We start from the raw sequence: 14,415 nt of genomic DNA on the forward strand, positions 1-14,415 counted from the left end.
TCTGTGAATCTTTTGGAAACCAAGCACCTAGTCGACTGACTCGTAAGCTTTTGTGAGGCACACAATCTTCAATGACAGATTTCCATTGGAGCCAGCGAGAGTAGAGGGGAAGCCTTTAATGTTCTCCGTTTCTCTGTTTCTGCCAACTGCATTTCAGTCTGAGCCTGCCTCAAAAGGACAGGAAACCTTACTCTTTTACACTGGTATTATCAGACTTACAATTAATCATAGCTGCTTTTTTCATTCTTCCTGTTTTATACGACACCATTCATTGTATTCCAGCAGTAAGCTTAAATCCATTTGTGTCTTAACATGTCCAAGGAATATCTCCTGCCCTGCCATGCTTTGATTGGCACAGGCAGGGAAACGGGATACCTGAGACAGTAATTCCAAATCCTGTCTTTCTTGGAAAGGCTGTTTACAATATAAACATTCAGTGAACTTAAGCTGTGGGATCTTCCAGAACCCATCCAAGCTTTCGGAATGGACACGGATACAGAAACGGCCTTCAGAAAGTATTCACACCCCTTGAAGTTTCCACATTTTGATGTGTTACAGCCTGAATTTAAAATGGATGCGCAATACCCCATAATGTAAAAGTAGAATTATGTTTTTAGAAATGTTTCCAAATGACAAAAAAATTAAAAGCTGAAATGTCCTGTGACAATAAGTATTCAACCCCTTTTTATGGCAAGGCTAAATACGTTTGGGGCGGCAGGTAGCCTAGTGATTAGAGCATTGGGCCAGTAACCGAAAGGTTGCTGGATCAAATCCCCAAGGTAAAAATCTGCCCCTGAACAAGGCAGTTAACCCATTGTTCCCCAAGTGGCCGTCATTGTAAATAATCATTTGTTCGTAACTGACTTGCCAAGGTTAAATGTTTTTTTTAAATTCAGGAGTAAAAATGTGCTTTAGCAAGTCTCATAATAAGTTGCATTGACTCACTCTATGCACAATAATGGTGTTTAACATTATTTTTTAATGACTACCTAATCTCTGTACCCTACACATACAATTATCTGTAAGGTCCCTCAGTCGAGCAGTGAATTTCAAACACAGATTCAACCACAAAGACCAGGGAGGTTTTCCAACGCCTCGCAAAGAAGGGCACCTATTGGTAGATGGGTATAAAAAAGCAGACATTGAATATCCCTTGGTGCATGGTGCGGTTATTAATTACACTGTGTATGGTGTATCAATACTTCCAGTCACTACAAAGATACAGAAATCCTTCTTAACTCAGTTGCTGGAAAGGAAGGAAACTACTCAGGGATTTCACCTTGAGGTAAATGGTGACTTTTAAACAGTTACAGAGTTTAATGGCTGTGATAGGAGAACAGTGAGGATAGATTGTGGTTACTCCAATTGACCGAGTGAAAATAAGGAAGCCTGTACAGAATATTCCAAAGCATGTATCCTGTTTGCAACAAGGCACTGAAGTAATACTGCAAAAAATGTGGCAAAGCAATTCACTTTTTGAACCTGAATACAAAGTGTTAAGTTTGGGGCAAGTACAATAGAACACATTACTGAGTACCACTCTCCATATTTTCAAGCATAGTGGTGGCTGCATCATATAATGGGTATGCTTATAATTGTAATAAAGGACTGGGTAGTTTTTCTGGATAAAAATGGAGCACAAAGGACAAATCTACACTGGAGTTTCTTACCAAGAAGACAGTGAATGTTCGAGTTACAGTTTTGAATGAAGTCTACTTGAAAATCTATGGCAAGACCTGAAAATGGGCAGATAATGGGCAAATGTTTCACAATCCTGGTGTTGAAAGTTCTTGGAGACTTACCCAGAAAGACTCACAGCAGTAATCCTTGCCAAAGTATTGACTTAGGGGTGTGAATACTTATGTAAATTCATATTTATGTATTTCATTTAAAAAAATGACTAACATTTCTTAAAGATGTTTTCACTTTGTCATTATGGGGTATTGTGTAGATGGGTGAGAGAAAAAATTATACATGTAATTCGTTTTGAATTCAGGCTGTAACGCAACAATATATGGAATAAGTCTTGGAGTATGAATACTTTCTGAAGGCACTGTATCTTCTCTAAATTTGCTTTTAGCATTAGGAAAATTCTTTGGCAGTGATTCTGGTTACATATTTATGGTGGATATCATGAGTTTGTCAGTTGTAGTTATTTAATATATAATTTTTTGTCTATATGTGGTCTGAAAGGCATACGGTATATCCTGTTCAAAATATTTCCTTTCCTTAGATGACAATGTACCCCCCACCTTGAAGGGAAGAGTAGGTTGTTGCTTCTCCTTGTATTTGTGTTCTTCAAGTATTGTTCGAGCTGCATTTCCAGCAGACCTGTGTATTTGAGTGGTACTTAAAATACTATTTCTGTGTATTTGAGTATTTTCAAATACACAGCCCAAAATAAGTACTTTTATTTGAGTATTTGAATGGTTATTTGTAAAATAGTCGTATGTTCAATACTTATGTCAAATACTGTTTTCAAATACCTGGGTTAAATGCATGGGAGTGTATTTGCGTCAGTGTAAATTCGTTTTTCATTATTTCGTTTTACTTTCCAAGTGTATTTCCAAATACATTAAAATATTAAACTACTTTTCAAATAAAATATATCTGAATACTTACTTTGAATGTATGTGAAAGCAATTGAGCTATTTGACATATTATTTGAACCCAGGTCTGATTACCAGGACATGTCTCAATATGATGTCCCTGGTTAATTAATGGATACAAAATTATACATAATCAGGATTTCTTATATTATGCACATAGAAATTATATTTGTACAGTGCAAGTGAAGAGATTATTCAACCCAGAGAGATTTGCAATGTAAGATGGAATGTATATCCAATGTGAAGTAAATAAGAGAGAACTGTGGCGAGGAGGAAGCCATATAGTGACTCCTGTAGCAGTTCTCATTGCAGGCTCTATACTGACACATAGCTGTATCACTGTATCACGCCATGGCTGACTATACAGCACGTGAGAGACCCTCATCTTGCTAATGCGCCGTCCTATCTCTGCCTTATCCGGCTCACGTCTCTCTCTCTTCCTATTCATCTCTCTCTCTCTCTCGCTTTCTCTAATTCTCTCTCTCTTTCCTTGTCCTTGTCCTCTCTCCTCTCAACCTCCTATAGCATGGCACAGAAAGAGAAACTCCAATGTCTGAAGGATTTCCACAAGGACACGCTGAAGCCTTCGCCAGGGAAGAGCCCAGGCACGCGGCCGGAGGACGAGGCAGAGGGCAAGCCCATCCAGAGGGAGAAGTGGGCCAGCAAGCTAGACTTTATCTTGTCCGTGGCCGGAGGCTTTGTCGGTTTAGGGAACGTGTGGCGCTTCCCGTACCTCTGCTATAAGAATGGTGGAGGTAGGCATTCAAATGAACATGGGCCCTTTCTCCATACAGACAGGTCTTAAAGTTGGGGGTCACTCAAGTTTGATAAGTTTTCAGGAACCTATAAAAAAAACTCAAGTCGGAGACTGCAGTTACAGGATTTTGATTTGTGAAATGGCTGTGGGTGAGCACATACTGTAGACCCTGACATTTGTAGGCTAACTGTCTGTTCCCTTTCCCTCCCTCTCTCTTCCTCTCCTCCACCCAGGTGCATTTCTCATCCCCTACACCATCTTCCTGTTTGGTGGAGGCCTGCCGGTGTTCTTCCTGGAGGTGGCTCTGGGCCAGTATACCTCTGAGGGAGGCATCACCTGCTGGGAAAAACTCTGCCCCATCTTCACTGGTGAGTCACCACACTGCTTCCCATTACCCTAATACCATTCTCCCCTATTGCCATTAAGGCCGGTCGTCATCAGGGAAAGTAGGCACGGAAAGGGTGTTGTGTAAGCCTTCTTGGACATGTACTGTAGGTGGTAACGTCAGCGACTGACAGAGGGATTAGCGAAGAGCCTAAACACAGTTTCCATTAGCGTTGCTCAGGCGGGGCGCCAAACCTGCTTTGTGCCTGCTTAGTGCCTTGTCCCATCGCAGAAAAAAATCCCTACTGAAAATAATGATGTTACCAGCCTTTAATCTAGCCTCGATATTATTCACGTCCTGCTTTTTAAAAAACAACGAATTCCAGTGACAACTACTGCAGTAGTTCTGTTTTTCTGACTGCTCTTGCGAAACTCCCTAGCAGCGTCTGATTGTGCTGTTGGTCTGTGGGTTGCTAGACTCAGTGCACAGACATTGAGTTCTGCTAAGGTCTCCCTCCCTGTGTTCTGATGGGTAATTGGACCATAGCTACTTCCCGTTAGCATGCTCTGTGATGTGTAAAATATATTATTCAGCATAGCTGTGGAGCAGACTGGTCCCAGATATGGATGTGCTTCAGCCAACTTTCTCTGACTGTGTTTTTGACATGCATAAGGATTTAGCTAAAGCACACAGTGCTGCTGATCTGCGAACAGGTTTGTTGAGGATTGCCTCATTTGCATTGGAGCCTGGAGTGGACGTAATCAAACACCAAACATTGAACACTCTAAAAGGCTCTGCATGGTCAATCCGATGTCTTCATTGGCCGTGCAGCATTTACGGTGATACTGCCTCTGCAGAAGACAGGGCATTCATACTTCTTGCGCTTCGCGGAGCAGCACAGAGCTGTTGAGCAGAGCTGTTGTGAAGGAAGTAGTCAAGGAAGTGAGTTTGTGTTTATGCAGGACCTCCTGCCCCCACCTACCGTCAACCATTCATGTCAATGAGGAGTCATACAGAGTTACACGGAACCCTCAGTATTGTTACAACATTTGGGAGGCGATGCAGTACGGAGCTCAATTTGGCCTCTGCTTGCCTCTGGAGGCTCCGCAATTGCCACACCCTCCACAATTGCACACCCTCCATACGGAGCCTTCGACCACATCGGATCAAGCATAAATTTTTTTGTACTTGTGGTAGCTAAGTACATACATGCACACGCACATGTATTTTCAGCCTTGGTTGTGTAAAGTAGTGCTGAGTGCTGTGTTACCATGGCAACAGAGAAGGTTAGAGCGAGTTGCCTAGCAATGGGATCTGCCCCAAAATGATAAATATCTCATACAGTGGATCAGCAAAGAAACACATTTTTTTTCATGAAATGATGGACGGTGTAGGTCTTGGCAGCAGGGGGCCACCTGTTTTGTTTGTCAGCACCACGGATATGTTATCGGATATTACTGTATTATGATGTCGTTATTACAGTCCTGGCGTCACTGTTTGGCACTGTAACGTATCTCCTTATCAGTTAGGGTCCTGCCATAGGTTTACACTGTGATATGCTACTGGCAGACCAGTTCTAACATGTAGATCAGTAGGTAGAGAGACAGCTCCCAGCCATAAACTGCTATGCCATGAAGCTGGGAGCGGCAGGTAGAAACAGACAGCTGAAGACTGGGGTGCAGCCAATCTTCAGCATCTGTTGATGAGCTTGAATAATCAAGGAGTGCTGAGGCAGCTGCCTAATTGACTGGGGGGTTGTGTGAACTGGCACACACATGCACGTGTGCATGCATGCACACACACACACTCACTTGCGCACACACACACTCACACGTGCACAAACACACACACACACATGCGCACGCACACGTTTGCTTACCCACATATAGACTAGAGAGTGACAGATGCCCACAGGTGGCCTATAGCCCGGCTGCCATTGTCCCTCTTAGTGTTTTATCACACCTTCAGAAGGCCTGCCCTGCCTCACCTACCACACACACAACCCTGACTGGCGGAGGTAACGCCACTTTACAAATAGATCAGAGGAGTGGAAGACTACAGGGGATTTCTGTGACTAAAGTCATTATTACCAGAGTTAGTACACTCAAGCCAGGGAAACATCCTCTCTTTGAAATAGGAGTGTTGAGTTGTGAACATCCGAGTCAGTGGATTGGTTTCTAATGATTTTATAGACATACATTTAGTCAAAAGGAACTAGGTCAGTGCTGTTCACTGACATGCTTCAGCTCCAATGTTGGCTTTACTTCATTTAGTTTCCAAGGGGATTCAGTGACACATATTGAAGCCCCTATGGCACTGTTCTGCTACAGTAAATGCATTGAAGGGTGTGATTCCAATATACGATAAACGGCAATTGAAATGAATGGTCCTTTCTCTGTGAATCAATTATGGCTGTTATCGTACTTTCAAAACATTTGCTTTAGAATGTGTTTTTTTGCATAACGCAATATCCGACACTCTTGTTTCATACGAAAATGTGTTATATCCAGAGCCGTGTTTAGAGAGCAGGGACGTTGGTGTTTCTGCATTATGATGTATTTACATGACACTACAACATTTTATGGCAGCCATGTTAGCACGCCATTAACATTACACAAGGAATTGTAAAAATAAATGCTATGTAGCCTAACTGAATGTCTAGAATAATTTTTTTAAATGCTAAAAGTTAGCCCAACTCTGTCCAGATGTGCTGAACCTTCCAAATGGTTTTTGCTGCTGGCGCAAAAGTGAGCAATTTAGCGAATCATTGTCATTGTTCAGTCGTAAGTTGTATTATATATTTGTATATTATTGATAGTATTATATGTATATTATTATGAAGTGTATATAATCAAACTCAAAATCTTCCCTTGATTTATCCTAACGAAACAAACCTGTAAAAACCCTATCAAATTGTTCCAAAAGTTGCTTAAATGTCCAAAAAGAAAACATACTTTCCATACACTGTTCACTCTCTGGATACAATAAATTGGATATGTGATAGGGTATTTGTGTAATATAGTTTAAACAAATTAATTATTTTAATATGTGTTTATTTATGTATCAATACTTTATTACATGTGGAGGGTGGCAGGTAGCCTGGCAGGTAGCCTGGTGGGTTAGAACTTTGGGCCTGTAACCTAAAGGTTGCTGGATCAAGTCCCTGAGCTGACAAGATAAAAATCTGTCATTCTTCCCCTGTGCAAGGTAGTTAACCCACTGTTCCCCTGGTGCTGATGACGTGGATGTTGATTAAGGCAGCTGCCTGCAACTCTCTGATTCAGAGAGGTTGGGTTAAATGCAGAAGATACATTTCAGTTGAATGCATTCAGTTGTACAACTGACTAAGTATTCCCTTTTCCCTAATTGTTTAAAACCCAATCCAGATACTTTTTCTATTGCAGTTGTTTGGGGTGGTTACATAGCATTTTGCCACAAAACATGATTACTTGTCTCCCTAAAATAAAATTACCTTGCAATATATTTTAAACAAAATCATATGTGTCTTTTCACTAGCCCATTAATCGGTAACATGAAAAAAGAATAGCTCAATCTCTTTCACAAGATGTGTTTTTAATTAATCAACATTTCAAATTTTTTTATATATAGTGTTTTGGAATGAAACTCTTGTGGTTTCACAATTTAGTTGTAGGACATCGATTTTTCATGGTGATTTCATCATGGCTGTGACTTATTCCAAGAACACTAGTTCTCTGTTTACTCCCAAGCTTCTGCACTGGTTTACTGATATAATAAAGAATCAATCCAGTATTGGTTTTAATGAATAATTTCTCTTCTCTGTAGGTATTGGCTATGCCTCTATCGTGATCGTCTCTCTCCTGAACATCTACTACATAGTGATTCTAGCCTGGGGACTCTACTACCTATTCCAGTGCTTTCAGCCGGAGCTGCCCTGGGCCAAATGCAATCAGCCGTGGAACACAGACCGGTGTGTGGAGGACACAGTCCGCAAGAACAAGACCCTAATGCTGGCTGCCAATATCACCAACTTCACCTCCCCCGTCACTGAGTTCTGGGAGTGAGTACTCACTGTCTGACAGCTGGGTTGACTCTGTACTGACACACACAGACAAACACACACCTTTCATGCATACACACGCACGTGAACACAGACAGGTTTACAATGTCAAAAACAAACTCAAATATAAACAGTGCAGATACTGTGCCTCTTCCTTGTTTGCTGTAAACTTATGTTTGAATGGGCAACATTTCCAAGAAATCCCCCCTCTATCATGAGGTTCATTCTATCTTTAAATTGGATAATTTCACTGTACTATATTTGGATCAAGGGGTATTATCCTTTTCCTTTCCTCTTAAAAGTCCTGCCAAAATTGTATCCTCTTGGGAAGCCACAACCACTTAACTTCAAATCCCAATTTAGGTTAAGATGATGCTTATTGACATTTGGCCAACACAAAATCCAGCATAGATGATATCTACTTTTACCAGAGTCATATATGGGGTGGCAGGTAGCCTAGTGGTTAGAGCGTTGGACTTGAAACCGAAAGGTTGCAAGATCAAATCCCTGAGCTGACAAAGCAAAAGTCTGTTGCACTGCCCCTGAACAAGGCAGTTACCCCACTGTTCCTAGGCTGTCGTTGAATATAAAAATGTGTTCTTAACTGACTTGCCTAGTTAAATTAAAAATATATATACTGAGTGTACAAAACATTAAGAACACCTGCTCTTTTCATGACATAGACTGACCAGGTGAACACTATGACCCCTTATTGATTTCATTTTTTTTTATCCACTTCAATCAGTGTAGATGAAGGGGAGGAAACAGGTTAAGCCTTGAGACTATTGAGACATGGATTGTGTATATGTGCCATTCAGAGGGTGAATGGGAAAGACTAAATATTTAAGTGCCTTTGAACGGAGGTAGTCTCACCTCCGTTCAAAGTTTGTGTCAAGAACTGCAACGTTGCTGGGTTTTCATTCTCAACAGTTTTCCACGTGTATCAATAATAGTCCACCACCCAAAGGACATCCAGCCAACTTGACACAACTATGGGAAGCATTGGTGTCAACATGGGTCAGCATCCTTGTGGAACGCTTTTTGACACCTTGTAGAGTCCATGTCCCGACGAATTGAGGCTGTTCCACAGAAATAGAATAGAACACATAGAATGAAAATAAAATTCTGTCATATTCTCTCAAAATTGTCTCAGGGCACAGTTCATTCAGGTCCAGGGTGAGCTAGAGCAGAGGAGGGTTGGTGAAAACTAGACCTCACAGACACACTATTACCGTCACATCATGTGGATGTTTGCTTTTCACTGCGGTGATGTAACCTCTGTTGGCATGAAACCTTGGACAGGACCCACAGGAATTATGACATGTCACACTTGCCCTACTTTTTAAAAAGTTTTTGTAGAGTGGAAAATGTACTGTACTGTATCGTTCAGGGGTCTACATAAGCCTACAGTTCTGTCCCATCAGAACAGTCATTAACCTGGATGCTGTCTGCCCCCTCTCTGCTAAGACGCAATGTGCTGAGCATCTCCTCTGGAATTGATGACATCGGGCCATTGAAGTGGGACCTAGCCCTGTGTCTTCTGGCAGTGTGGATTGTCTGCTTCTTCTGCATCTGGAAGGGAGTCAAGTCCACTGGGAAGGTGAGTAGTAGCACGATGTGGTTGTTATCAGGCTTGTTTGTAGTCTCTTAAAAAGTGTGTTTACAGATGTCGGATCTTCATTTGATCAACCTGTTGCAGGACAACTTTACTACAAAAAATGTATCAACCCCTACAAAAATGTCCATTAATTATAATCAACATAATATTTCACATTTCCTGTTGCTGCAGAATTATTTTCCTGCTGGTGCAAACTGGCTCAAGTTAGTATCCTACATCTGTATGTATACACCCAAAAAAGGGAATTACTTAATATGTATTGTCTGCTCCCTAAGGGCATTAACCTGGGTGCTAGGTGTTTTCTGTTGTAGCCAACTTGTCTCTGTCACTGACAAAGCAGTAACGGTCTGTTGATGATTGCAGAAACAGGCAGGTTAGTCTGTTTGATTAAGGACTGTGAGTTACTGTACTGTACATTAGGTTTTGGCCAGACTCAATGCTGACAGTGTGTTAGTGTGCAGTACAGTACGGCAGATCCCCTCAGAGCTCTGTCTGTCTGTCAATGGAGCGGGACAGTCACTGGGCTGTGTCCAACACTGATTACTGAACCACTTAAAGGACCACTGTGGCTTGTTGGGAGACCTATCAACTGTCTATTTGGCGAACTGTTACGGAAATACCTAATTCGTGGGTTCAGCTCTGTACAAAACACAGAATTAGCCCCTTCCATTATGGTAAACAGTTGCCTATCCAGCATTAAATCAAATCAAATTGTATTGGTCACATACACATGGTTAGCAGATGTTAATGCGAGCGTAGCGAAATGCTTGTGCCTCTAGTTCCAACAGTGCAGTAATATCTAACAAGTAATCTAACAATTTCCCAACAAGTACCTAATACACACAAATCTAAAGTGAATGAGAATCTGTACATATAAATATATGGATGAGCGATGGCCAAGCGGCATAGGCAAGGTGCAATAGATGGTATAAAATACAGCCTTGCCTATGCCGCTCGGCCATCACTCATCCATATATTTATATGTACATATTTTCATTCACCCCTTTAGATTTGTGTGTATTAGGTAGTTGGTGTGGAATTGTTAGATTACTTGTTAGATTTGTGTGTAGTAGGTAGTTGTTGGGAATTGTTAGATATTATTGCACTGTTGGAACTAGAGGCACAAGCATTTCGCTACACTCGCATTAACATCTGCTAACCATGTGTATGTGACCAATACAATTTGATTTGATTTTACTGTATGTACATATGATATGAGTAATGAAGGATATGTAAACATTATTAAAGTGGCATTATTTAAAGTGGAATTGTTTAAAGTGACTAGTGATCCATTTATTAATGTGTCCAATAATTGGGTCTCAATGTAGGCAGCAGCCTCTCTGAGTTAGGGATTGCTGTTTAGCACTCTGATGGCCTAGAGATAGAAGCTGTTTTTCAGTCTCTCGGTCCCAGCTTTGATGCACCTGTACTGACCTCGCCTTCTGGATGGTAGCAGTGTAAACAGGCAGTGGCTCAGGTGGTTGTTGTCCTTGATGATCTTTTTGGCCTTCCTGTGACATCGGGTGCTGTAGGTGTCATGGATGCGTTGTGCAGTCCGCACCCCCCTCTGGAGAGCCTTGCGGTTGAGGGCGGTGCAGTTGCCGTACCAGGCTGTGATATAGCTCGACAGGATAATCTCGATTGTGCATCTGTAAAAGTTTGTCAGGTTTTTGGGTGACGAGCCAAATTTCTTCAGCCTCCTGAGGTTGAAAAGGCGCTGTTGTGCCTTCTTCACCTCACTGTCTGTGTGGGTGGACCATTTCAGTTTGTCCGTGATGTGTACGCCGAATAACTTAAAACTTTCCACCTTCTCCAATGCTATCCCTTCGATGTGGATAGGGGGGTGCTCCCTCTGCTGTTTCCTGAAGTCCACGATCTCCTTTGTTTTGTTGACGTTGACGTTGAGTTAGAGGTTGTTTTCCTGACACCACACTCCGAGTGCCCTCACCTCCTCTGTATAGGCTGTCTCGTCATTGTTCGTAATCAAGCCCACTACTGTTGTGTCGTCTGCAAACTTGATGATTGAGTTGGAGGTGTGCATGGCCACGCAGTCATGGGTGAACAGGGAGTACAGGAGGGGCCTGAGGACGCACCCTTGTGGGGCCCCAGTGTTGAGGGTCAGCAAAGTGGAGATGTTGTTTCCTACCTTCACCACCTGGGGGCGGCCCATTAGAAAGTCCAGGACCCAATTGCAAAGGGCGGTGTTGAGACACAGGGTCTCCAGCTTGATGATGAGCTTGGAGGGTACTATGGTGTTGAATGCTGAGCTGTAGTCGATGAACAGCATTCTTACATAGGTATTCCTCTTGTCCAGATGGGATAGGGCAGTGTGCAGTGTGATGGCGATTGCATCGACTGTGGACCTGTTGGGGTGGTATGCAAACTGAAGTGTCTAGGGTGTCCGGTAAGGTGGAGGTGATATGATCCTTGACTAGTCTCTCAAAGCACTTCATGATGACAGAAGTGAGTGCTACGGGACGGTAGTCATTTAGTTCAGTTATCTTTGCCTTCTTGGGTACAGGAACAATGGTGGCCATCTTGAAGCATGTGGGGACAGCAGACTGGGATAGGGAGCGATTGAATATGTCCGTAAACACACCAGCCAGCTGGTCTGCACATTCTCTGAGGACGCAGCTAGGGATGCCGTCTGGGCCAGCAGCCTTGCGAGGGTTAACACGTTTAAATGTTTTACTCACGTCGGCCGCGGAGAAGGAGGGTGGGGGCGCAGTCCTTGTTAGCGGGCCGCGACGTTGTCACTGTATTATCCTCAAAGCGGGCAAAGGTGTTTAGTTTGTCTGGAAGCATGCCGTCGGTGTCCGTGACGTGGCTGGTTTTCTTTTTGTAGTCCGTGATTTCCTGTAGACCCTGCCACATACGTCTTGTGTCTGCGCCGTTGAATTGCGACTCCACTTTGTCCCTATACCGGCATTTCGCTTGTTTGATTGCCTTGCAGAGGGGATACCTACACTGTTTATATTCAGCCATATTTCCAGACCTCTTTCGATGGTTAAATGAGGTGGTCCTTGTCCTTGAATTGTTCATTACCATATCTTAACAAGGGAGTGGCTTAAATCTACACTGTAAAAGGCTGCCATTATTACCATGTAATACATATTCGTATCCCCACGCACCTAGAGCAAACACAGAGCTCTACATGTCACCTGGTTATGTTATGGAGGCCACTACTTATATGACGGCAGCTGTTACTTCAGTTAAAAGGCTATTGTAAAGTATATTTCCATGCACTCACTCCAGCTGCCCACCCCAACTGAAAACACCTCACACAATGCAATCCACAACAGTCAACTATCTTTGTGCAGTTGTGTCCTTCTGTGTATTCCATGCTCCCTTTCCTATTTGTTTAAACCAATTTATTTCCTAGCAAAAAACATTCCATTCTGTAAAATGGCCAACTGCGCCACCTTTTATATTTTGAAACCTTGGCTTCAGTTGATGGGCTATCTCTGGAGCCCTAAGGAGTGGGTAGAAGTTACCCCCAACCTAACCACTGACACAGGATCAGATATTTCTTCATCCCTTTAAGAATTGGTGATATGGTAATCGAATCCTAGATCTGTAGTTGGGAGTAACTTCTACCTCAAGCATCCTCTCCAAGTTCCATTCTGTTAGGAAACCTTAAATCAGCTAATAAATCTATAATAGTCTCTTATCTGTTTTCTCTAGGTGGTGTATGTCACAGCAACTTTCCCTTTCGTCATGCTTATTGTGCTGCTGGTGCGTGGAGTGACTCTGCCAGGGGCGTCCGAAGGGATCAAATTCTATCTCTACCCCAACCTGACCCGCCTACAGGATCCAGAGGTAGGAGCCATAACTCTTACCCAAATCCTCACCCCCACCCCTCTACCCATCTTCCCTGTCTCTGTGCAATCCCCTCTGCCTGCCCCCAATGACATGACTACACATATCCCCTTTCAGCATCAATGCATATCTGTTTACTTACACGTCTATCAGGGCCTCTCACTGACAACTCTACATCATAAAGTAATCTGGACTGCGGAAAAGGAACCGGTACACAGCTTTGGTTAAGGCTGGTTGAATTATTAGTGACACTATAATCTTTGAGAGAACATGTGCTCACAATGCAAGACTCGCTAGAACTCTCCAACCATCCAGGTTTATGACATACACCACCTGACTCGTCGAACATCTCATTCCAAAATCATGGGCATTAATGTGGAGTTGGTCTCCCCTTTGCTGCTATAACAACCTCCTCTCCTTTGGGAAGGCTTTCCACTAGATGTTGGAACATTGCTGTGGGGACTTGCTTCCATTCAGCCACAAGAGCATTAGTGAGGTCAGCACTGATGTTGGGTGATTAGGCCTGGCTCGCATTCGGCGTTCCAATTCATCCCAGTCAAGTTCTTCCACACCGATCTTGACAAATCATTTCTGTATGGACCTCACTTTGTGCACGGGGGCATTGTCATGCTGAAACAGGAAAGGGCCTTCCCAAAACTGTTGCCACAAAGTTGGAAGCACAGAATCATCTAGAATTTCATTGTATGCTGTGGTGTTAAGATTTCTCTTCACTGGAACTAAGGGGCCTTGAAAAACAGCCCCAGAACATTATTCCTCCTCCATCAAACTTTACAGTAGGCATTATGCATTCAGGCAGGTAGCGTTCTCCTGGCATCCGCCAAACTCAGATTCGTCCATCGAACTGCCAGATGGCGAAGCGTGATTCATCAGTCCAGAGTCCAATGGCTGCGAGCTTTACACCACTCTAGCCGACGCTTGGCATTGCGCATGGTGATCTTAGACTTGTGTGCGGCTGCTCAGCCATGAAAAACCATTTCATGAAGCTCCTGGAGAACAGTTGTGCTAACCTTGATTCCAGAGGCAGTTTGGAATTCGGTAGTGAGTGTTGCATCGAGGAGAGACGATAATTACGCGCTTCGACACTCAGCGGTTCAGTTCTGTGAGCTTGTGTGGCCCACCACTTCTCGGCTGAGCCGTTGTTATTCCTAGACATTTCCACTTCACAATAACAGCACTTAAAGTTGAACAGGGCAGCTCTAGAAGGGCAGAAATTTGATAACTGACTTG

The 14,415-nt window shown here is 43.0% G+C and overlaps 1 protein-coding gene across 2 annotated transcripts in view; it reads left to right on the forward strand.

Annotated features, from left to right (window-relative positions):
* The window catches only part of slc6a6a (solute carrier family 6 member 6a), a 31,700-nt gene that overhangs the window by 7,234 nt on the left and 10,051 nt on the right, over nucleotides 1-14,415 (forward strand). For both annotated transcript variants that reach the window (XM_071348834.1, XM_071348832.1), the window contains exons 2-6: nucleotides 3,135-3,364; nucleotides 3,600-3,734; nucleotides 7,496-7,730; nucleotides 9,198-9,330; nucleotides 13,033-13,167. In XM_071348834.1, coding sequence (XP_071204935.1) covers nucleotides 3,136-3,364; nucleotides 3,600-3,734; nucleotides 7,496-7,730; nucleotides 9,198-9,330; nucleotides 13,033-13,167 — 867 coding nt within the window. In that variant the 5' untranslated portion in view covers nucleotide 3,135. The remainder of the gene's footprint in view (nucleotides 1-3,134; nucleotides 3,365-3,599; nucleotides 3,735-7,495; nucleotides 7,731-9,197; nucleotides 9,331-13,032; nucleotides 13,168-14,415) is intronic.

This window comes from Salvelinus alpinus, chromosome 17 (assembly GCF_045679555.1).
Source record: "Salvelinus alpinus chromosome 17, SLU_Salpinus.1, whole genome shotgun sequence".
Lineage (NCBI taxonomy): Eukaryota > Metazoa > Chordata > Actinopteri > Salmoniformes > Salmonidae > Salvelinus > Salvelinus alpinus.